Source organism: Triplophysa rosa, linkage group LG11 (genome assembly GCF_024868665.1).
Source record: "Triplophysa rosa linkage group LG11, Trosa_1v2, whole genome shotgun sequence".
NCBI lineage: Eukaryota > Metazoa > Chordata > Actinopteri > Cypriniformes > Nemacheilidae > Triplophysa > Triplophysa rosa.
In genome coordinates this window covers 20,989,217-21,013,695 of record NC_079900.1, presented here as the reverse complement: position 1 = coordinate 21,013,695, position 24,479 = coordinate 20,989,217, and the positions used below count along the sequence as shown (strand labels likewise).

The 24,479-nt window shown below is 39.5% G+C and overlaps 1 protein-coding gene across 1 annotated transcript; it reads right to left on the bottom strand.

Annotated features, from left to right (window-relative positions):
* Nucleotides 1–828: 828 nt before the first annotated feature.
* Nucleotides 829–16,241, bottom strand: si:ch211-256e16.3 (kelch-like protein 20). The gene is made up of 11 exons (XM_057346281.1): nt 16,131–16,241; nt 15,265–15,551; nt 14,852–15,178; nt 12,284–12,427; nt 11,131–11,317; nt 6,317–6,463; nt 5,252–5,380; nt 4,923–5,099; nt 4,584–4,730; nt 4,328–4,493; nt 829–1,535 (listed from the first exon to the last, which is right to left on the bottom strand). Exons 2-11 carry the CDS (start codon nt 15,532–15,534, stop codon nt 1,364–1,366), a joined length of 1,866 nt encoding a protein of 621 aa, XP_057202264.1. The 5' UTR covers nt 15,535–15,551; nt 16,131–16,241; the 3' UTR covers nt 829–1,363.
* Between the last annotated feature and the right edge of the window lie 8,238 nt (nt 16,242–24,479).

Here is a 24,479-nt window from a genome sequence, read left to right as displayed (position 1 = left end):
TCGCCCAAAAATGAAAATTCTGTCATCATATACTCACCCTCTTGTCATTTCAAACCTTTATGACTTTCTTCTGCAGAACACAGAAGATATTTTGAAGAATGTTGATAACCGAACAGCAGTGGTTGCCATTGACTTCTACTGTATGGACACAAAACTAATGCAAGTGAATGGCTGCCATCGCTGTTTGGTCAACAACATCTTTCAAAATATCTTCTTTTGTGTTCTACGGAAGAAAGAAACTCATACAGGTTTGAAATGACAAGAGGGTGAGTAAATGATGACATAATGTTCATTTTTGTTTGAACTATTACTTTAAGATACATATTTTACATTCAGATTTGGTATTCTACTATTAGGGATAGTTACCTCAAAAATAATACACTTTGTTTATTCAAACCTGTATATACAATTCTTCTGTGAAACTTAAAAATATGTTTAGTGTGGTTTTGTATTCATACAAATGGGAGTTAATGGTGTGTTTACATTCTTCAAAATATCCTTTTTGTGTTTTGCAGAAGTATGTCATACAGGTTTGAAATGAGGTATGAGTGAATAAATGAAGAAAGAATTTTATTTTGGGGTGAACTATCGCTTTAACACGGCTTTCATGATTGGTCAGCCAAAATTTGAAACGTACACCCAATTCAAATAAAGAGCCAACGTAACACTTTAATTCCAAATGATAACTGGACGCCATTTGTTGAATTACACAAGCAATGTGAGGAAGTCATGACACATTCAGATACACTTTAGGCCTCAAAAATGAATCTAAGGATATAAATGAAAGTGTACAGTAGCTCTGCAGCGTATCAAACTTGCAGTGAGGTGTCCAGTGTAGACAGCTTTGTTTATTCTAATGTGATCTTAAGGCGATGTTACACCTGTTACATAGTGTTTTAAAGAATAGCGGTCAACAAATCTCTGGGGTTTTTTGTGTGTGAGTTGCATCACAAATCTCTATGCACAACAAAAAACATCTAATAAATACAAAAAGAAAATACCATACAAAAAGTACAAAATTATTCACTACAACACTTTCAGGAAACAACATTCACAATCATGATTCTCAGCGCATGAAACCCTGCAGGCCACTTTAACATCACATTACACTGATACTGTGTACACGCCGCCACGTACTGCTGACACACACACAATGACCACAGATCAAGCATTCCGTCCAGTCTCACACTACAGCTGTAGGACGGACTGAAGAACAGCGTATGACACAGGGTTTTTTCTTAAGACCCTTCAGTGACAGGGTCGGACCACTGCCTTTACTAAACGGCATCCAGCCGGGCACCTGAAAGCTTCCCCCCGGCCTTCTGTCCCATCCGGTTACAATGCAGGTGGTGCCCGGATACTCTCAGTCCACAGGAAACTCGGTCTCGGATGCCGTGCCAGGACGGCTGCCCGCGTGAGTGTCCTTCCTCAGCTGCAGTGACACACAGCTGAGCCAGCTGCGACTGGTGGGCATCTCACCGACAATCTCCCAGCTGTCTGATTCCTCACAGTACCGCTCTATAGTGTCATGATACCTGCGAGGGAAATCAGTTTATTCAGATGTACAGACACAAAGCTAATGAGGATGTATAAGGACATTTAGAGCCGTACCTTTAAAACATACCTATGGTGGCCAAGAACTGTTTGGTTACAAACATTTTTCCAAATATCTTTCTTTGTTTTCATCAGAACAAAGAAATTTATAAAGGCGAGTAAATGATGACAGAATTTAAATTTTTGGGTGAACTGTTCCTTTAACGGTAATATTTGTATTTTCTTCTCTGTATTAAAAATTGTTGTCATATCACCAGCATATTGCACAGTTAATGTTTTTATTTTATTTTATCGTTTTTAAAATATTTTTCTAATGTTTGATATTTTTCAAAGTCTATAGTCATAGCTTTATTCATGTTTTCTTAAATTAAGAATATATATAAATATTTATTGTATTTCTCTGTCACGCACCAGTACACAAAGGCAAATTCCCTGTACAAGTAAATCCCCAGTACTTGATCAAGTTCATACTGATTGTGAATACAGTATGTGACAGTTAAAGTAGTTCACCACATCGCAGTTACTTGTTCCTTTAAAAAGGTTTATGAACAGATAATCTTATTGTAACTTCAGGAGCAGGTTCATTATTATACTAATAATGCGCCACCGACACTTTGCTCCACACTAACTTCCTGCTTAGACAGCGTATGCGCTCTTACATCTAGGCCAGCCCGTGAATCCCCTTCTGCCCCCTGGTTATCTGATGTTCTCCGTGAGCATCGTGCGACTCTCAGGGCTGCTGAGAGAAAGAGGCGCAGATCCTACTGACCTCTGTCTCAATCAGTCTCTCCTCTCTTCTTTCTCGGCTGATGTCTCCTCTGCGAAAACTCAGTACTACCACACTAAAATCAACAACTCACCTGACTCTCGTACTCTCTTTAAAACCTTCTCTGCTCTTCTTTGCCCTCCTGCCCCCTCACCTCCATCAGACTTAACAGCTGATGATTTTGCGTCTTTCTTCGTAAAGGTAACGACCACCATCAGCAGTCAGTTCTCTGGGCCGATGCCTCTTGAACACGCCCAAGCCCCCGACACATGTTCACTCCCCTCTTTCTCTCTCCTATCTGAAGATGACGCTTCCAAGGTCATTTCCTCTAACCACCCGACTACCTGCCTGCTAGATCCCATGCCCACTCATCTCCTCCAAGCCATCTCTCCATCGGTTGTTCCTGATCTGACCCAAATGATCAACTCGTCTCTCACCACTGGTACATTTCCCACAGTCTTCAAAGAAGCCCGTATTACCCCGCTACTGAAGAAACCCATTCTTAATCCTGCACTGTTAGAGAACTACAGACCGGTATCTCTCCTCCCCCTCATTACCAAAACTCTTGAGCATGTTGTTTTTAACCAGCTCTCCTACTTTCTCACGCAGTACAACCTCCTGGACAGAAACCAGTCTGGTTTCAAGAGCGGTCATTCCACTGAGACTGCGCTGCTGTCTGTCATTGAAGCCCTACGACTGGCAAGAGCTGCTCTAACTCATCTGGACTTATCCTACTGGATCTATCTGCCGCCTTTGACACCATTAACCACCACATCCTCCTGTCGACCCTCAAGGCTATGGGTGTCTCTGGAAGGGTTCTACAATGGTTCAAGTCTTACTTTAGTGCTTGGTCCGTTGCTCTTTTCCGTATACTGTCATTCGGAAACATGGCTTTTCCTATCACTGCTATGTGGATGATACACAACTCCACCTGTCATTTCAGCCTGACGATCCGACTGTTTCTGCACGCATTTCAGCATGGCTGAGTGACATTTCGCTCTGGATGAAGGACCATCACATGCAGCTGAACCTTGCAAAAACAGAACTGCTTGAAATCCCGGCCGACCCAAAGATTCATCACAAGTTACCACTCCATTCAACTAGGCTCATCGACCATCACACCTTCCAGAACGGCCAGAAACCTGGGAGTGGTAATCGATGATCAGCTAAACTTCATGGATCATGTTGCCAGCACCACCTGGTCCTGTAGATTCATCCTCTACAACATTTGGAAAATTAGACCTTTCCTTGTATGTTACGCAAAGTCCTAGTCCAGGCTCTTGTTCTGTCCAGACTGGACTATTGCAATGCGTTATTGGCTGGACTTCCAGCTTGCACAACCAAACCTCTACAGATGATCCAGTATGCAGCGGCAAGAGTGGTCTTCAATGAACCGAAGAGAGCACATGTCACTCCTCTCTTCTTCAAGTTACATTGCCTATAGTCGCTCGCATCAAATTCAAAGCCCTGCTCTTGGCCTACAAGACCACCACAGGTTCAGCACCCCCATATCTTCACTCGCTAATGCAGACTTATGTACCTGCCAGATTTCTATGCTCAGCAAACGAACGACGTCTTGTAGTGCCATCCCAAAAAGGGAAAAAAATCACTCTCACGTACCTTCTCTGGATCTGTTCCACATTTGTGGAATGATCTGCCCGCTGCTACAAGATCAGCAGATTCTGTAGCCATCTTTAAGAATCGGCTGAAAACACATCTCTTCTATCAGCACCTGACCGATTAGTTCTGACTTCTATCTCATTTGTAAGTTGCTTTGGAAAAAAGAGTCTGCTAAATGACTACATATAAATTAATTTTTTTTAAGGAAAACGTTTGCACATATTTTCATCTTATAACATTTAAGAATTGCACGTAGGAACATCCTAACAAATGTTTTAGAAATCAAGAACATTTTTTGTGTATTCAGGTTTGTAAATGTGATGAGATGATATGACACAAGATGTTCAGTTCGGCCAAATTTGAATGTCAGAGTAAAGTCTCTCTCACCTATCCCATCCCTCTTCGCCTCCTAAAACGTAAATCTTTCCATCCACCACGGCCACTCCGGGTCGGTAGCGTCTCTCCTTCATGGGAGCACACATGGTCCACTTGTTGGTCTTTGGGTCATAGCACTCAACCTTATCCGTGTTTTCAGTGGAAGCATGCCAGCCGCCTAAACAGATGCAAAGTGTCAGAGGTTTACAATTTGATATTCTACAGTAAACAAAACTGAGCTACTTAATAAACTACGAACAATTTTCACCTATGACGTAAATCTTGCCCTTCAAGGTACAGGCTGCAGATCCAGAGCGAGCAATCTGCATGGGTGCCACCTCTGTCCACACACACATTTTAGGGTTGTACACTTGTGCTAGATCTGTGCCATCACCATCTTCTAAAACGGCACCCCCTATTGTCGAGAAGAGACATTTAAATTATTACTAAACACAGACATGGACTTTCACTTAAGGTCTAATCATTTTGAGGCCATCTATATAATAGCGAACTAAAAAAGGTTAACATTTAACAATACTTGTAAAAAAAAAGTATGGCAATTTTTCTCAAATCAAATCATTGGCTTCTTGTGGAGTTAACACAATACCTGTCACATAAAGTAAGCCATCGAGCGCCACCACAGCTGGACTGGTGACTGCCATCTTGACCGATTCCATAAACTGCCACGTGTTTGTGTGAGGATCATAACACTCAACTGAATCGAGACGAGAACGACCCTCCCAGCCGCCCACAGCAAACACATATCCATCTAACATCACCAACCCTAAAAGAAAATATGAACCTTGCCCTTGAGTTTTCATGAATCCATGATTTTAATATCAGACTTCAATTTTTGGGTGAACTACAACCTGCTGTCTAGACAATTTTAAAACGTGTAGTTTTGCACATCCTCAGTATTAAAGTCCTGGGCCTCACCCAATTCTGACCGAGCCACGTTCATGGGTGCCATCTCTAACCAGGAGTCAAAACACGGGTCATACCGCCACATCTCTCTGCTGGCAGAACCGTCTGGAAACTCTCCTCCAGCTAAATACAGCACAGAGCCTGAACACATTCACAATGAAACTCCATCAGGACAAGACACGGCAAATTTTCTTGTCATTTCAGTTCAGTTCACTAGCACTAATACTTAGCACATACTTTTAACTAATTTAGGGAAACAGAAAAAGAGCAGTGAGCTACAGGGCTGGGCCATATAGCTTAAAAATAAAAAAATATTTGAATCCTAAAAAATGATTATAATATTCACACAACATTACAAATGTACAAAATGTTATACTGACAGCAAAAACATTTTGTTTATAGACGGTATGCATTGACATCACTTTCCCACGTGAACACGCCAAACAGCAAAATGGCTGCTTAGGAGAAACAAAAAAGCTGAGACTAAAACACAATTATTTGCTGAAATTAAAAGCAGTTGGACACGTCGGTGATCCTTACCACTCACATAGGAACCAGGTGTCCTTGTATACTGAAATATTGCGCGGAATTGCATTTCCTGATATTTATTTTGTACTTTACTTCAATGCCGGAGGAAATACACAAAGCAAAGCCTTAAGTAAACATTTTTTACTCGCGCAAAACACATTTAGGTTTTTAACTGAGCCGAGTCTGATATGAAGTGGCTAGCAAACATTCACGTTTCAGTTTTCCATTTGTTTCAGCAAACTGTAGCGATTCAAAAAATTCATTTTTTCTGTCTTTCAGCCATCTTTAAAAAGAAACATCCGATCTGTTTGTACAATCAATTGCACAACAACTTTCTCCTGTTCTAAATAAAGTACAGATAACCGTAAACACTGCTGCATTCAGTCTTTCTGCCACTCAGTGGGTGTGACTCGCTTCACTTTCGTGTGCGGTGATGTCACATGCATACTTTTGATACATAATTAATCAGCCAGCCATTGAAAGCAACCACAAAACAGCATTCTATAAATCAATCCAATATTGTACAGTCACATCCTTTCATGTACTCACCTGACACGACTAAGCCGTGCTTGCTGACAGCGAAGGGCAGGCAGGCCAGACTCTTCCACTGGCTGGTGAGAGGATCAAAACTCTCCACACTGCGTAACACAACCTTATCATCCTCTCCACCGACCGTCACGATCACCTCCGCTGTGCCTGATGCAGACAAACAAACACCAACCACTGGTTGATTACAGACTGTTGAAGGTCTAATAACAATAAATGTAAATCTAATCTAATAAATAATTCTGATAAATTCATACATTATCCTTCCGTTTCTTTTTTTAAACTTCTTGTAACACAACAAATTAAGTAGCTTTACTTTACATTTAATTAGGGGCCATAGCCCCTTCTATTGTTTCTGTTAGTATTCTTCTTCTTCTTCTTCTCCAATGGGAGAACCGTACGTAGGAAAATTATGAAATTTGGCACACTGGTAGTGGTGGTCCTCAATAGTCACGTGACCAAGTATGGGGTCTCTAGCACTCACTCTATATCACAAAAATCTCAAAAATGCACTTTTCAAACGGCTGTAACTTTTGAACCCATTGATGTACAAAAATTCTACTTGGCAAACGTCATGCACTCGTCACACTCATACACTAAGACTCTGCCCATTACAGTAGGGGCCATCTTGAAAAGTACAGTATTGCGTTTTTTTGTTACTAGTCCTAGAAATTGTGACCGATTGTCTGAGACGATCTTTGGACTTGAGCCGAATAGAAGAGATGCTCCGGAATGGAGATTTTTGCTGTTGCTCAAAAGTTACGACACCGCAAACTTTTCAAAGTTGACCCAAAAATGGATCTTAGGCCATATCTCAAACATTTATTGATCTATCGGTACGAAACTTGGTACGCTTCATCGACACCTCGGATTGGGGGTCCCTGCCAAAACGGGGAACAGCGCCACCTGTCTGTGGACGATGCAGTAAACATGGGACTGCATTACATCCTACAACACCTAGACAGACCAGGGACTTACGTCAGGATCCTGTTTGTAGACTTCAGCTCGGCCTTCAACACCATAATCCCAGACCTCCTCCTGCCCAAGCTTACCCAGCTCTCTGTGCCAACCTCTACCTGTCAGTGGATTATTAACTTCCTGTCGAACAGGCAGCAGCTAGTGAGGTTGGGAAAATTTAAATCCAGCACATGTACCATCAGCACCGGAGCTCCTCAAGGATGTGTTCTTTCTCCACTGCTATATTCACTCTACACAAACGAATGCACCTCTACAGACCCTTCTGTCAAACTCCTGAAGTTTGCAGATGACACCACAGTCATTGGCCTTATTCAAGACGGTGATGAATCTGCCTACAGAAAGGAGGTTGCTCAGCTGGCTGCCTGGTGTAGTCAAAACAACCTAGAGCTGAATGCATTCAAGACAGTGGAGATGATAGTGGATTTCAGAAGGAACCCTCCATCACTTCCTCCCCTCACCATCCTGGACAGCACTGTGGATACTGTGGAGTCATTCAGGTTCCTGGGCTCCACCATCTCTCAGGACCTGAAGTGGGAGTCCCACATAGACTCCATTGTAAAGAAGGCCCAGCAGAGGTTATACTTCCTCCGTCAATTGAGGAAGTTCAACCTACCACAGGAGCTACTGACCCAGTTCTACTCAGTGGTCATCGAATCTGTTCTGTGCACTTCAATTACTGTTTGGTATGGCTCGGCCACCAAATCAGACCTACGAAGACTACAACGGACAGTTCGTAGTGCTGAGAAAATTATTGGTGCTCCTCTGCCCACACTTCAGGACCTGTACGATTCCAGAGTGAAAAACAGGGCAAGAAAAATCATCATTGACTCCACACACCCAGCACACAAACTCTTTGATCTGCTGCCCTCTGGCCGGCGCTTTAGAGCACCAAACACCAGGACTTCCAGACACAGAAGCAGCTTCTTCCCCCAGGCAATCTCCCTCCTAAACAGATAACTGCTCCTTAAGAGCAATATTCCACTTCCACTACTCCTATAGTGTGCACTACTGTGCCTTATTATATCTACATCTTATGTATACATGTATATAACACTACCTCTACTTACTAAATTATCCATTTGCACAAGTGTACATACAATCTGTTAATATGTTTATTCTACTATATACTACCCGGTACAATGTCTCTTATATGTTATTATCCCCCATTTTCTGTAAAATAGTCTTTATTTTATATATGCACAATTTAGAATCTTTTAGACTGTAAATCGTATTATATTGTATTGTCATTGTGTTAAATGTCTGTACTAGAAGCTTCCAACACCAAAGAAAATTCCTTGTGTGTGCAAGCACACTTGGCAATAAAGCTCTTCTGATTCTGATTCTGATTCTGACCTATATTTGCTCGTAACTTTTGAAATGTTTGTCAGAAAACCGAGATCTCGGTGTCTATGGATTCCTCGTGTCATGCCGGATCATACGATTACGATTCTGTCACGATTGGATGATCGGCCTGCCCGCCATTTTGAAATTTGTCATAAATTGCGATATCTTTTGAACCGTTTTATATCACCACCAAATTTGACACGCGTCACCCTTGAACGCTGCTGGATCTAACACTCCACCTGAGTGGCACACCTGATAAATTGCGAGTCTCGGGTGCGAGAGGTTGCTGGTTCAAACCTCGTGTTGCGCATTTACACCTTTCAATTTGCAAGTTTGTGCAAAAATAGTACAAGTATGTAAACAAATGAAATGTGATGTCATTTTAGTAATGTAATTATGCCACATGTCAATGTTTGAACCTCTGAAAGCTCTCCTCGGGATGCGGGGTCAAGTGTGTTAACTGAGTGGCACACCTGATAAATCTCAAACCTGGGGTACAAGAGATCGTGGGTTTGAACCTCGTGTTGTGCATTTATACATGTCAATTTGCAAAAATAGTGCAAGTATGTAAACAAACGAAAATGTTAATGTCATTTTAGTAATAAAATAAAGTGCGATGTATGTAGTGCAACTAAAGTGGTTTATAATACATACATAAATATATATACAAACAGAAACAAGGTAAGTACAAAATGACATTCTTTCTTTCATTGTCACTTCTGACATCTGTTCCTCCTATACACTGTATTTCTGCTACTTTTGCTCTACTGTCTCATTTCATGTTGTGGGTACACTGGGGGAAGTGTGGGCTGGGTGTGGGCATGCTTTGTTTTGAGTTATCAACCAGTGTTTTTCACATATGTTCAGTTTGTGCTTTTTTCACTTTTGTTACATTGTGCTGGTGAGGCTCTGCATTGCTCTTGCGGCGCCTTGTGGGCTTGGCCCCGTAGTACTGCTTGCAGTTCTTGTTACTTTTGTATTTCATTTTTATTTTATGAATGTTTACATGACGATTTGTAAACATCTAGCAGAAATATCTTGCATTCAAGCTCCCTTTGTATTTCTATTGTTTTATCTGTTCTTTTGCTTATAATTTATGTATTTGCTTCTTACTCTCTATACTTTAAAGGTCCAGTGTATGAAATTTAGCAGCACCTAGTGGTGAGGTTGTGAATTGACCCGCCTCCTTTTGCTATCAAAGCGCTCCCACTGCACTAAAGAATATTTACCATGAAATAATAATTTCTGGTAAAAATGACGTGTACCTTCAGCCAAAAGCAATAAGAAGGTCTGCAATATACATTTGAAGTACAGTATTTATTCAGGATGTGAAAGTGACTTGGAATAAAGTAAAATAAAGATCGAAGCTCTAGCCTATGGATCATAAAACTGAAAGCACTGCAACATGTGGTGATCGAGAATCACATTGAGGAGCAACGCTGTTCCTGTAAAGCTGGGTAGCTTTTTATTCAATATTCACGTCATTAAAATGCAAAATCTTATGTATTTATGATGTCACTTTCACTAAGTCAACCTAGCTAGCCTTAGTTAATGACACTGTAACAATAGCCTAGTGTGGTTGCTGTAATGACATAACGTCTGGATAGCGCCATTTAGTTTCTGGCACATTTAGGCAACGGGTGAAACTGTGATTATGACCATAAAGATCCAATTTTACCACCGATAAAATTCTGTCAGTGTTGATGAGATGCAGTCCTTCAGCACAGATCATGACAGTCCATCAGGTAAAACTCCGGACAAGTCTTCTTGTGTGAGTCTGTTTGAAGAAGTCTTTATTGTTGTACATTATGACAACTAAGATTCCACAGTGACATGACTTTCAGCTGGGATCATGCTCCTACAGTGTGATGGCCAGCAAAAATCGCTAAGGACTTTTTAAAACCGCATAATGCACTGCCGGTGAAACTCTATGGTTTGATTGTTGGACAAAATGGCGAATAGTAACAGGGAGGGGGGCGCCTAATATCGGTGTTATGATTGGTCAGGTCGCCTGTCAATCAAACTCCAGGCGAAGGGTCAAATTGCAACCAAATTCCACCCCTGCCTTTTGAAGCACTACGGTGGCTGACACAGAGCTAAGATGATGTGGTCACGTTTTCGCTTCTATGCCGATATAGATAACATATTTACGAAACGCGTTCTGTCGAGCAGTTTGTCCGTTTAGGGCTACTGTAGAAACAACATGGTGAATTCCATACAAGGGGACCCGCGGTGTATGTAGATAGAAATAGCTCATTCTAAGGTAATAAAATCACAATGCTTCCTTATGTAAGGTCTTTATACACCTCTGAACACATGTATATTATATTGCATTTCTGTCAGTAGGTCCTCCAAACAAATCACACACTGGACTTTTAACAATTACTAAAATCTGATTCTGTTAGGTAAAAAAAAAGCACTACATGCTTCTGTTATAATTGAACTTGAAACTGAAATCTGACTGGTCCTCGTATCAGCTGCTGAAACTCTGTTACCTGTTGAGCGTCGGGGTCGTGCTCGGGGGCTGTATAGCTCTCCTCGGCGGTCCTGCAGCAGTAAATAATCCTTGGCTTCAGAGATGAGTTTCTGGCACTTGAGCGATTCCTTCACCACATCCAGAGTCTCGATGACATCATGGATGTAGTATGGACTGATGAGAGGCAACCTGATGTGCTCGAGAACCTATAACATCACAACCTCTGTCATTATGTATTAATGTATTTGTTCATCATGAAAGCCCGAATCAAGGGAACCTGTATTTATGCATTTTCCAAACACTTTCTTTCTGAAGAGACTTACGACATTTTATCAAGGCATGCGTCAGGAATAAAACTCATGAACTTGGCATTGCAAGCACTATCCTTCACGATATGTTGTATTTTGTTACAGTTCTTTCTTAGTATTGTATTCCATAACACTGTAGAATTCAATTTGAAAGCAGTTATGTGATCATTTATTCACCGTTCATAACCTGTATGACTCGGTGGAACACAAAAGAAGATATTTTGAGAAATGTCTTAGTGGTTTTGTGTCCAATGTACTTCAAAATAGGTTGAGATTTCTTTAATGGGACACAGGGACATTTATTGCCCACCCTTCTTTCTGTAAACCCCCACTGCATTCTCATGACACACACTGTGAGCTTTTATCAAGAGCTGTCACTGTGGCGTAGTCTTTAAATAACATCATAGCAACAGATGATCTGTAAACACAGCAATCCGATCCCATCCAATCAGTGCTAGCTTTACATTTCTCACACAGTGAAAACAGCAGCCGTGTAAAGTGACTATTCTCTCCAGAACCAGAGCTCGTGTGTGGAGCGTGTGACCTTTCACAGACTTACACGTGCGAAACACAATGGCAGCTAATCTCAGACATCTGCCGACATGTGAGAGGACCCACCCGCTCCACTGAGACCTCTGGATCTCACAGCTCACTGTAATACACCCCTCAAACCACCATCCCTATCAGAACTAAGATTCAATTTTGTGCTGGTTTTCTAGTCTGTCAGCAATCAACCACCAAAAACATAGCGACTCTCGTTTTCAGGTATAAATTGTCAGTTCCAAGAGTGTTCGGGTCACATGCAGACAAAAAGCAAGTGGATAAACAAATAGATTACATTGAAAATATGGCTTTATACTGGACCTTTTCAAAGCTCTGTCTGCATGAAGAGTTCTTCTCCAGCCACAGCATGGACGCCTCAAACACAGTCTCCTCTTTTGGCACATTCAGATGGTCACTGGAAATGATCTCAGTCAGTTTATCGGCACAAAGAGAAAGAAACTCCTCCTGAATAGGAAACAGGAGACAAAGAAGCAATGCAGTGTAATATTACACTTCACATTTGAATTACACACGCTGTCATTGTAAAATAAAGAATGATGCTGTATGTTTATAATTAAAGTGCCAATTTGCTCAATATCAGTTAGATGTTGTTATGGATGGCCACATATTAATAGCTTATGGGTTTTGACATCAATCCCATAATGGCTTGGACCAGCACAGACAGTTACATAAGTCAAGCATTTATAGGTTGAGTCTCTTGAAAAATGTTAACACTGTGGCACTAACAAAACATTTCTGAATAATGAAAGATGGGGAAGTGCTTGAGAAACAATTATTACTTCTATTTGCTGGTTCATTATAGTGGTTTGAGCTTCACCTTTCTGTCAAATAACCATCAAAATAATAATATAGACCATTTTGTAAGATGTAAACAACACTTTTCCGGAAGCACTTCCTATTTTTTATTTTACACTAATGTTAGAACTTTCTTTAACCAAGAGAATGTTTAGAACAGAATAAAAAATGTTAATCGAACATCTTCAAGACTTAATTACGTTACGTTACATTTTATAGAAATTATTGATTTATTATTTTTAACACCATCTATGGCTATATTCATGTCGAGTACCAGTTAATCTAGACAAGTTGATCATATTACCATTTGAATCATCATACGAAATAAAAAATAAACAGAAACAGGAACTGCTTCTGGAACAGTGTTGTTCACATAAATATGCATAATCTATTGTATATTCTGATCAATGTTGAGTGTAATACTACATGTAATTATTGTAATTCAATAATTTTTCCTTTAAAAACATTCCCCTTCACCTCATACTGTTTAGAGTCATGTATTATACTTTCAACAATTCTATAAAACGATATTGAGGTTTAGGCTTTTTTAAAGGAACAAAACTGTGTTTTTAGGAGGATCTATTGACAGAAATGCAATATAATATACAAAACTATTTCTTCAGAGGTGTATAAAGACCTTACGTAATGAACCATTATGTTCGTAATACCTTAGAATAAGCTGTTTATATCTACATACAGAGCGGGCCTACATACATTGAATTCGCCGCCATTTTTTGTACAGCAGCCCTAAACGGACAAACAACTCTACAATGCGCGTTTCCTCTTCCTCTCCGCTGCGGTATCATGGTGAAATGGATCGCGGGATCCGTGCGGATCGTACTCTATGGTTCGGAACGCATGTGACCCGCGGATTAAATGTAAGTTTATTCATCATTGAGTAAGAGAGTAAAACATGCTCTCGCTCTCTCTACAGTTTTAGCGCCAACGCGCTCTCGCTCTCTCTCTCCAGTATCTGGACGAGTACAATATTAAAGCGGTTCCAGATAAACAATGACGCTCAAAACTGCTCCTTCCCACAGCTAATATTACAACAAAAACAACAACATAGTTCATAGATATATATATCCATAGATATCTATGAGTATCTCTGCTAAAAGCCTTAGTACTGCAGGTCGTAACGCGTCTCTGCTGGAAAGTCTTTATAATATTAGCGCAGGTCCTAGCTCTGACTTTTATCCTTCTTTTTAAACTTAAAACCCACAGACCTTTTATTTTATGTAATAAATAAGACATCACTCTTTCTACAGTCCTTCTAATGCCCGCGTGATCTCTTCCCTGCATCAACATGAGAACGACATCTTTGTGTACTGTGGTGGCCACCGTCGTGTTTGGACTGAGCGATTCGTGGCAAATCTATAATACAATGCTAGTGGCCGCTGTTAATCAAGAACTGAGCCTTTAAGTTTGCATTTAAATTAGTCAGAAATTTGTTCACTTTCGTGAAATTCATATGAAAATAGACCTATAGAAAATGTTTAAAATCAATCTTGACAGATTTAAAAATGGAAGAGAATTAAAAAGACATTCAATTCTATTGTTCATGTGGACAAGTTGATGTAGATTTAACAACCTTATTTTGTCACTATTTTACAAGGTGGGTAATTCATTACTATGAATTTGTACAATGTGAATCGTACAAAAAAAACGTACGATTAGTAAAAGCAATAATAAAACATATCGTACTAAAATGTATGAATGAGATCCACCCGTGAAATTGTTTTATTGATGTATTATTGTGTTGACTGTCAAGACTTTAAAAAGTCTATATTAACTAGTAATGCAAATAGGCTACTTTTTAGACAATGTTATTGGAGAGTAATAATAAATAATAATAATTTAGTCATTTAATAACAATAATAATAATAATAATAGAGTATAATAATAATAAGTCATTTAAATACAAAGTTGATGATGTTGACTTTTGTAGTAATATAGCCAACGCTGACCAAGTATACAATTAAAGTGATATAAAATTAACCTTATTAGTATATGAGATTTTGGTCAGATTTGTCACCACTATTCAACACAATGATCTCGTGTGGTTGATTTCACCTGTTTGCAGACGGTGCTAAAGTGCTGTTGGATGTATTCCATACTGCGTCGCTCCAGCTGTCTGCACGAGTGTACCTCGGCAAAACAGTGAATGCCCACGCAGTTCATTTCATCCATCTGACGCTCCATGAACCTGCAGCAGGCCTCCCGTACGGCCATCACGTCCAGCAGATTAGCAGCCGCCAGCAGCGCCTGAACATTAGCCTTGGAGATCACCACCTCTGCCGTGTAGGCATAGCTCACCAGCATGCCGATCATCTGCGGCTCCACACCGTTGATGGCCACCCGTTCCTGCCGTGACTCCATCAGGTCAGTGGAGAACATGGCCTGCACCAGCAGAGGAAGACCACGGGTAAACAAATAAACTCAAAGTATGCTGATGGTTAAAGACAAATGTTAAAGAAAAATATTACCTGAAAGTAAGAGCTGAAAGAGGCCAGTACGATGCGGTGACAAGGAAACTCCTGCCCTCCGCAGCACAGAGTCACGTCACAGAAGGCTTTATTGAGCCGTAAGCTGTTCAAGCCTTCCAACACTTTGTTGGGATGCCGAGCCTCCACAAACACATAGTCTTCACTGTCCAGAGACGAGAGAGGGAAACCAGGGTCCTCCACACAGGGAGATGGAGGCAGAGTTGAAGTGGACGGTGATGTGGCAGACAGATTCACAGCCATGATTTCCATCTCGAAACTAAATCAGGCTGGCAAAACAGCAAACAATTTAAAAACACAATTTAAAAACATGACAGTGGTGTATTTTGACAAGTTTAACATCATTCAAAACTGTTTTGACATTCTTGTACGATTATTATCGTATCATCAAATTTAAGGATATTAAAAATTGGTATAAATAAATAAAAAGATTATTTACAAGACATACAATGTATTGCAATAATAAAGGCCACATATTACAGAAACCTCTACAATAATACATTTAGGAAATAGGGAAAAGACATGAAAGGTGAAAACATGAAACATGCATAAACAACCTGTCAACATGAAATCAAATGTCAGTTAATATTAAGCATTTTATTTAAATATCAAGAAGGGGAAATGGCTGTATTCAAAGCACAAAAATAAATTGCCATGTTATTGTGTAACGTCGTAAAATATTCGTAATAGGCTAACGTTATGCTTAACGAAGTAAGAATAAGGGAGAGTTGACAGATATATTTCCATTCATCTCAGATAAACAAACGAGCATCAACAACAGCCACGGCTTGCGACGAGGGCACATATATGTACATGATACATATGTTTGATATTAAAAACATCTTCACCTCGAACTGTTTATGACAAGTCGTGATGCCATGTCTTCTTCTTTAAAGCTCGAATGAGGCGCTGGTAGAAACACATTGACCAACAGCGCCACCCGCCGACCTGGAACTGTTATACACTTTTTCAACGAAAATCATCAGTTTCTCTATTTGCTATGACATTATAACCCTGTCTGATGTGCCACGCCTTGTACATACGCATTTCAATTTACCAAAATAGGTTGAGCAATTACAATTTATTTTTAAGTTATATCAACTGCACCATAATTTTACCTTTATTAAATGTGAGAGTAGAAAAACCCCGTGCCGAATACCGCAAAACATGAAATGGCGCTTGTGCTCTTTTAACAAGCATATTAACAAAAAAAATTATACTAAATACTAAAGAATATTAAATTATCAAAACAATTAAAAAGTCAAAAAAAAGAAACTGCTGAAACATTGCTTATTAAATAGCCAGTGTTTCCAATGAATTGTGTTTGCATTGATAGATTATACTATCTATTGATCCAAAATTATTAAAAAAATAATCCAAAATGATACAGTAGTGTTACTCCATATTGTTTATACACCAAAAATGAAATGTCTAATATTAGAAATAAAAGGGAAGAACAGCAGACAGGAGACAAAGTGATGATATAATAAAACAAGCAAAGTTTATTAAGGAGAGAAAATCATGGTGGCGTTTACTCATTCTAACTCCATCTAGAACTCTGTCTAGAGTTTCATCGCTCATATTCTCTCATATACTCTGTCTGACTATAGAAGCACATTGAGCAGGTTTCACAAACAGTGGAAAATGAATTCTTCATAACATTATCTTGTGACGTTATTAAAGGGATAGTTCACCCAAAAATGAAAATTCTGTCATCATTTACTGACCCTCAGGTTTTTCAAAACCTGTATAAATTTCTTTGTTTTGCTAAACACAAAGGACGATATCTGGAATAATGTTTGTAACCAAACAGATCTCATCCCCCATTTACTTCCATACTAGGGAGTAAATGGGTGATGAGATCTGTTTTGTTAACGACACTCCTCCAAATATCTTTCTTTGTGTTCAGCAGAACAAAGAAACAATCGGAGTGTGAGTAAAATGATGAGTGAATCTTCATTTTTGCGTGAACTATCCCTTTAAGAACCTTGAGAATGAGACCACTGGAAACTCATTTCTACTTGTGAAGACAATACAAATGCAGCATCCAATGAAATGTAGAATGTAATAGGAAGAAAGAAATGAATATTATCTACAGTATAACTAATAAACTAAATAATGTAGAAAAATAGTCAAGATTATGAAAAATAATAAGTATAAGAAATTAAAGTACCAGTGTGTAAGATTAGGGGATCTAATCTAATCTAATTTACATAATGAAGCGTTATGTTTGTACTACTTCAGAATGAACTATTTCTATCTACATACACCCGCGGGTTCCCTTACATGCCATTCACCATGTTGTTTCCACAGTAGCCCTGAACAGACACACTGCTACAGAATGAGTTTCATAAATATGTTATCTCCTTCGGAAAAGAAGCAAAAACGTGATGACATCTTTGTCCTGTGTCAGCCACCGTATTGCTTTGAAAGGGAGGGGTGGAGTGAGAGTTGGTTGCAATTAGCAACCTCAGAGCTAGATGGCGCTAAATTTCATACCCTGGACCTTTAAGATCAGACTTATTGTTTATTATCACATTCTTTTGGCATTTAAAAGTCAGGTTTAAGAAGTCACTTTCAGTGCATGTGCAGACCGAGGGATAACTGAAGCTGGACATTAACGTTAATAGCACTGCCAATATCAATATTTCCTCTAAACAAACACATCGATTCGCTTCATAAGACCTTTGTTAAGACCACAGAGCCATGTCGAGCATTTCTGTGATTGATGGAGGCACTTTTTGGACCTTCAAAAAGTCAACTACCATCCACTCCCATTCTACTACTTGGAAGTAAAATGATACTTGGGATTATAACAACGACTGCATTGTTCTTCCAGAAGAAGATCATATTCGTTTAGGATGCCTTGAGGGTGAGTAAAACATGGGAAATTTTGATTCAGGGGTGAAATATCCCTTTAAGGAATAGCATTTGCTTTCACTGTAAAAAAAGTATTTTTTTGAAGGACAATGAACTCTTCACAAATCAATTCAATCTTAAGTTTTGGCCACTGGCAAGTTGATATAACTCATGTTGAAATTGCTCAATTTAATTAGATGTTGGTAGTGATGTGGTAGAAGTCGATCTTGAAAAAAAACCTCTCAGACAAAGAAGGTTCAGGTGTCAAGGAGTTAACTTTATTTGATCAGGCCAAACAAAGTGAGATGTCCCCAGTCATCTGAAAACTTAGTGTTTTCCAGCCTGTAGTTATAGTGAAATTTAGGAAAGGAGGTGCTTTCCTAAACCAATCAGGAAATTCCCTTTACCTTTTATTTTTTATTATCCAATCATTCTCGTCTGCCACTATTATTTTCTAGGCAACAAGGTTTGTATCTAATAGTGGAATGTCGACCTTTACTTAGTTTTTAAAAATAAGTTTTCCTGTTGGTACCAGTTTTCAGGCCACAAAGTGAACTACATGTTCAACCTTTTGAACTTTATCTAGGTCAGGCCTCAAACAGATCTCAAAGACATCACTGAATTTTGTATTGCTGAAATCTGTTCTATACTTGGATAAAATGATTAAAATATACGTATATGTTCAAACAACACTCAATCAATGCTTAAGTATACTGATTATGGCATTAAATCATTAAATCATCTTCATATATTCACTTGTAACACTCAATCATTGGTCTGATTATTAACACATCTATGGTAATATCATTCCTATGAATACTTCTTATAAGTGGGGTGTACAACAGAGCCCAAAAGTGCATATATGCACAAAATGACACAAAATGATCAGAATTATGCACAATATATTCCCCCCTTTGGGGCTCCATAAGAGTCCCACATATGATTAAGTCTACTAATTGAAGAGGAATATCTACTACAAAGAAAATATATTTGCATGAGCAACATGAATCAGTATCAATGATTATACTCATTGTAGGTATGAATGCAATCTAGAAAAGATAAAAATCCAACTGACCCATCTTGGTCATCTCGTAACACGGATAACACCTGCTTTTAACCAATTACTTTAGTAACTTTTCTTACTCAACTGCAAAGAGTTGATCAATTGCAAAGAGCTGATCATCACTGACTGAATAGACCATCATCTGATGATGCGGACCAGATGGAATAACTCTCTTACATGCATGCATTATGCAAGGCCAACAACATATCAATATCATAATTGGTGATATAATACACGCAGCAAATATCAATATGTTATGCAGATTATGGAATATGCTGTTAAACCAGCTCCAAATGGAAGAGTCTGTGTTCACTTCATTCTTTGCAATCATTGTAGACAACAATGTAATATTCTCTATTCCTTGTTCGATAAGATGTCCATCCGCGTCATTGTCTGGTATGTAGGTACAACAAGTCTCTCCTACCATAACACAAACACCTCCTTGCGCTGCAGTGAGTTGATCCAAAACCATCCGGTTCTGGAGAGCAGTAAGTCTTATTCCTCGCAGTTCCTCTCTGATTCCCTCCATCATGATTTTCGTTGTGTTGATAAATGAAGACAGCTCATATCTGGTGATTTCCACTTCTTCCATCAGTGATTCCATTCCCAGTGCTGGAAGGAAAGCAGCCACAAGCTTCTCAGCAATAGTCCATATGTGATGATTCTTTGGCACTGGGCTTTCTCTCATGAAGTTGATTAGGTCTCTTCTTGTTCGTTGTTGATTCTCCATTGATCGATGTGGTAAGATAATGGCACCACCATGCAGTTGGACTAAAGCACAAAGTCCTGTCCACCCCTCTGGTAAGGATAAGTACACACGATAGCCACACAGCCAATAGTGTCCCTCAACGATACCTGTACCTTGTTGATCTGGAACATGCACAGTTGAGCATAATGGACATTTTGCTCTTCCTTTCTCTGAAGTCAAAAGATATTTGTAGGCCACAAGTGGCTGTGGTACTTCATGGGTAGTTGTAGAAATGCCAGGTTTAGGATTCACTTGATCTGCTGTTCGAAGACATGACATACAACTTTGCCTCATAGTTGCATTTGTTTGCTTGTAGATATCTGAACACTTTTTCTCTGGTAATTTTCCCAAGGATTGTTCTCCTGAAGTTTTTGAAGCTCCTGGAGCTTCTGAAAGTCGCTCATAACAGATGAGATTACTTGGTATACGCTTTACAGTCGCTATCTGAGCAAAGATTCTTTTAGGGATAACAATTGATTGCCAAGTATCCATTTTTTGATACACCATAACTCCCTTGGTCTTTTGTAATACAACAGCTGCTACTGCAATCATAGCTATCTCAAATGTAATATTTAGGTCTTGATGTGGCCACCAGTCTCCTCCTACAGCACTATGAGGAAATTGAGCACAAACATAACAGTTTCTGGAAGCATACTTTTTGACTGTATGATTAGTGAATCTCCACCACATGTTAGTAGCATAGGGATGAGGGGGATTAGGGAGATCCATCCATGAGTCCTCTGTTGTGTAGTTGTTACTCTGTCGTTTATTTCGGTGTTTTGCCGCAGACTCTGGAACTAACTGACCTGGGAACAAATGGTCAGATGCAGTAGCATTTACTCCTGGGTCAGCCTGCTCCAAGGTAGTATTCAAAAAGTCTCTATCGTTCAAATCCATATCCATGTCTTTGCGTTTGAAAAGGGAATCTGAAAATTCTTCATCATCTGGGATTTGTCTCATAAGTATTGGTATTATGATCACACATGTCAAAATTATCAACATAGATGCTATGTCTCGCTGTCCAAACAACTTTCGGAGTCTCATGGGATGCCATGGGTGTCTTCTGCCCTCCATATTGTTATTTGCAAGGTTTAATTTTAGTAAGATTCAATTCAATTCATATCCTTCAGTGCGATAATTAAAAATCATCCACTGACCTGGTTTTAATCTAGATTCTGCTTTAAATCGAGTATGACAATTATGTGGTTTGAATTTTAAAATTCCTGTGTTCAGGTTAATTGAGGGCCAAAGCAAATATTGGGTGCACACACTTAAAGTCCAACTTGGTCTCCTTTCAGTCCATGAATCATCCTGTGTTGAAGTAATACCTACAGCTAATATAGCATTATCATGTGGCACCAATTTCAGCGACTCTAAATGTTCCAGATGATTCCGAAATGTAGACACATAACCAGAATTCACTAGTTCTTGATAACACGGTCGCTCAGTACCCTCCTCCCTAGTTGGAAAATAGAGTGATGTCCCTCTTATTCGGTCTGCAGGGGGTTTTCGGTGAGGTGTGTCTTCCGTATGATCAGGTCTGAATTTTTCAGCAAATTGTTTGAAGGCAGATGACATTCGTCAGATACAATGTTTATCAGGTCAATTATTAGGGTAGTATTCAGTAAAGTATTTCCAAAGCCGTGAATCGATGTCCGTATATTCCAAGCTTATATAGCCAGTTGCTCTGTCCAATACTGGTCGAAGGTTTTTTCTTGCTTCTCCAACAATATATGTTCTTCCTAATTGCGCTTCATTGTCTGTAGACTTTTCTGCAATTGTTGCAAAGACTGCTAATATGCTGTCGTCATTTGCCAATATTCTGTCGATGTCCCTTGATCTATGAGTATTTGCCAAAAAAGAAGTTGACCAAAAATATGTCGGACTAAATGGAAAAGTTCTAGAGTGTGATGTCTTTATATTACGTAACAAATGATCTTGAGTTGTCAATGGTACAACGTGATGCCACATATGGAAAAGTCTCTGAAATGGTTGAGGTCACTAAAGGAGTCACTGCAGGGTAACTAATATCTTTAAGCTAACTATGTTCGTCCAGTGGGTGGCCCCCACCCTCTCTATATGAGGGTAGTTCTTCCACTGGCACTTTGCCCTCGTGCTCCTACTCACAGTTCTTAGTTCCTTGGGTAATGCGCACACACGTATTCCCACTCCGTGATAGATAAGTTATGACCTCTAGTTGTTAAGGCTTTCTCTCGTTGTCCACTCTCTTATGCCAGATTTGTTGTCGGTTTGATGAATATTCTTCTTCCTGGAGAGGAAGACATCATTTCCATGGTAATCTTATTTCCTTTCGTCGTATCAGTTCATATATGTCCGTGATGTCATTCAGAAACTCTGTTGCTTTGAGAATCTGCAGTTCTGTTTCAGATCACCCCAGTCTTGTCCTGCTTAAAGATTGTGATGAGAGTAAGAAAAAGATAGAAAGAAAAATGGGGAAAAGAAAATAAAGAGAGCACATAATACATAGCCCTCTCAGTTAGTTCTCTTGGGGTCATAAATGAACAAATAGACTTGTTGTTTCTTTTTGGGCTAAAGGGGAGGGGTTTTCTGCCAAAATAATAAACAAAACATAGGCTATCTTCCTGCCTATTAATGTCTCAAAAGAATATAACTATACTGCATGCCCCAAAAGGAAAAACAATTGTATGCTATCTCCCTTACTTATTCAAAAACAGAGATATAATGGTAAAATAAAGTGGCACCCCTGTCTTGTTTGTGTGCTAGACAGTTATGAATTGTCATCATATTCTTCACAGTTTTCCATTGCTGTGACCATAGTTAACATAAATGCTTCAGAGTCATGTTGCACATTTAGTTTCGCATGTAATGACATTTGTTTTGCTGTGGCTCTAACCAACAAAGATCTTATCATAGGGATAACACAACAAAGTAATACTGCAGAAATCATTAAGACAGTAACAATTATCATTCCCGCTTGAGTTAGCCATTCTCTCCATGACCCAAACATGGATTCAAACCATGTTCCAAATGCCCTATCTGTCCCAGCATTGGCTGTCACTTCATCTCTTAGATTTTTCAATTTTTCCATGGCATGAGTAAAAGATCCATCAGGGGCAGTATTATTAGGAATATAAGTACAACAATCTTCTCCAAACATTACACACACTCCTCCTTTCTCAGCTAATAACCAGTTTAGGGCTTGTCTATTCTGCCAAGCCATTTTACTTGTTGGGGCTAATTGTTCTCCAAGCGCTTCAAGCGCATCATTTGTAAAATTAATAAACCTCTGTTGATTGTAATACAGATAATTAATCCATTCTGTGTTCTTATTTGGGGTTATCCATATAAGGATAGACTCAAATCCAGATCTCACCTCATCTCTTGCTTTAAATTGGTGTGGAATATTTCTAGGTTGACCAATTGCATCTAAGTAAACATTTGGATCACTTTGGTAGGCTCTTTTCATAATATTATGTTTGGGCTTGCTTTTCACATTCACATTTGGGTCCCATGTAATCATAGTAACAGCTTGTATTAGTTTTACTCTTGCACATAAACCTATCCATTTTTCTGGCAATGTTGGTCTTAGTTTGCTTCCTCCACATAACCAAAAATAGTCAGCAATAGCATTCACTTGGGTTTGGTAAGATTCAATTAATGGCCATCCTGTTGTCATATTTGGACAGCTTTCCCAACCTACTACTGTAAAGTTATCTGTGAATGTGGCTGAAGCAAACTTATTACTCCACTGTTTTTTAACACTCTTTTGACTTCGCATGTTTTTATCCAAATGCCAAACAGTTATGCAATTTCCTTCAAACAATCCCACATCGTTTCCACCCTTTTTGTATGTACTATTAAAGCATTCATATTGTAATGTATAATCTATGTCATAAACAACTGGAACTTCAATCATGTTTGCTGGCAGGTTTACATCAATGTCCATACATTCCTTTCCCCATAATGGGTGAGTATAGTATTTTTCTCTGTTTTTTCGTCCTGCCAGGGCTAAGCATTCTGCATGGCAAAAAGGAACAGTGTTTCTCCTCTTAGCACACTGTTTCACGTAATATCCAGCACAATGTCTATAGTCATATGGGTTTGGCACAACGATGAGTTTGCTCAATGGTGAAGGGGTGCAAAATACACAACTGTCCATGTATGATTGTTCCACTGTAAAACGTGCCCACCTATACCACTCATTGTGAATGGCAATGTCCCAAAGTCTCTCATATGGTTGTATTCCATCACAAGTCGAAGTCTGGGGGCGACCATCTGAGGTCTGACACATCGATGGTTGGGAAGTCTTCTGCCAGTAATCGTTCAAGGGATAATTCTGGGTTGGGTATCCCTGGGCCTGTGGTATCGTCTGTACCAGGTTCATCAGTAGCAATATCGTGATCAGAATGTCCTGCATCTCTCTCCCGACTGATGCCTGGCCTGTCGCCTGTCTGGGTCGAGGCAGTGCCTGGTTCCTGTCTATGGCGGCTATCTCGTGTTGCACTATGTTCTCCATGTATGTCAGAATCGTATACAGGCCTGCCA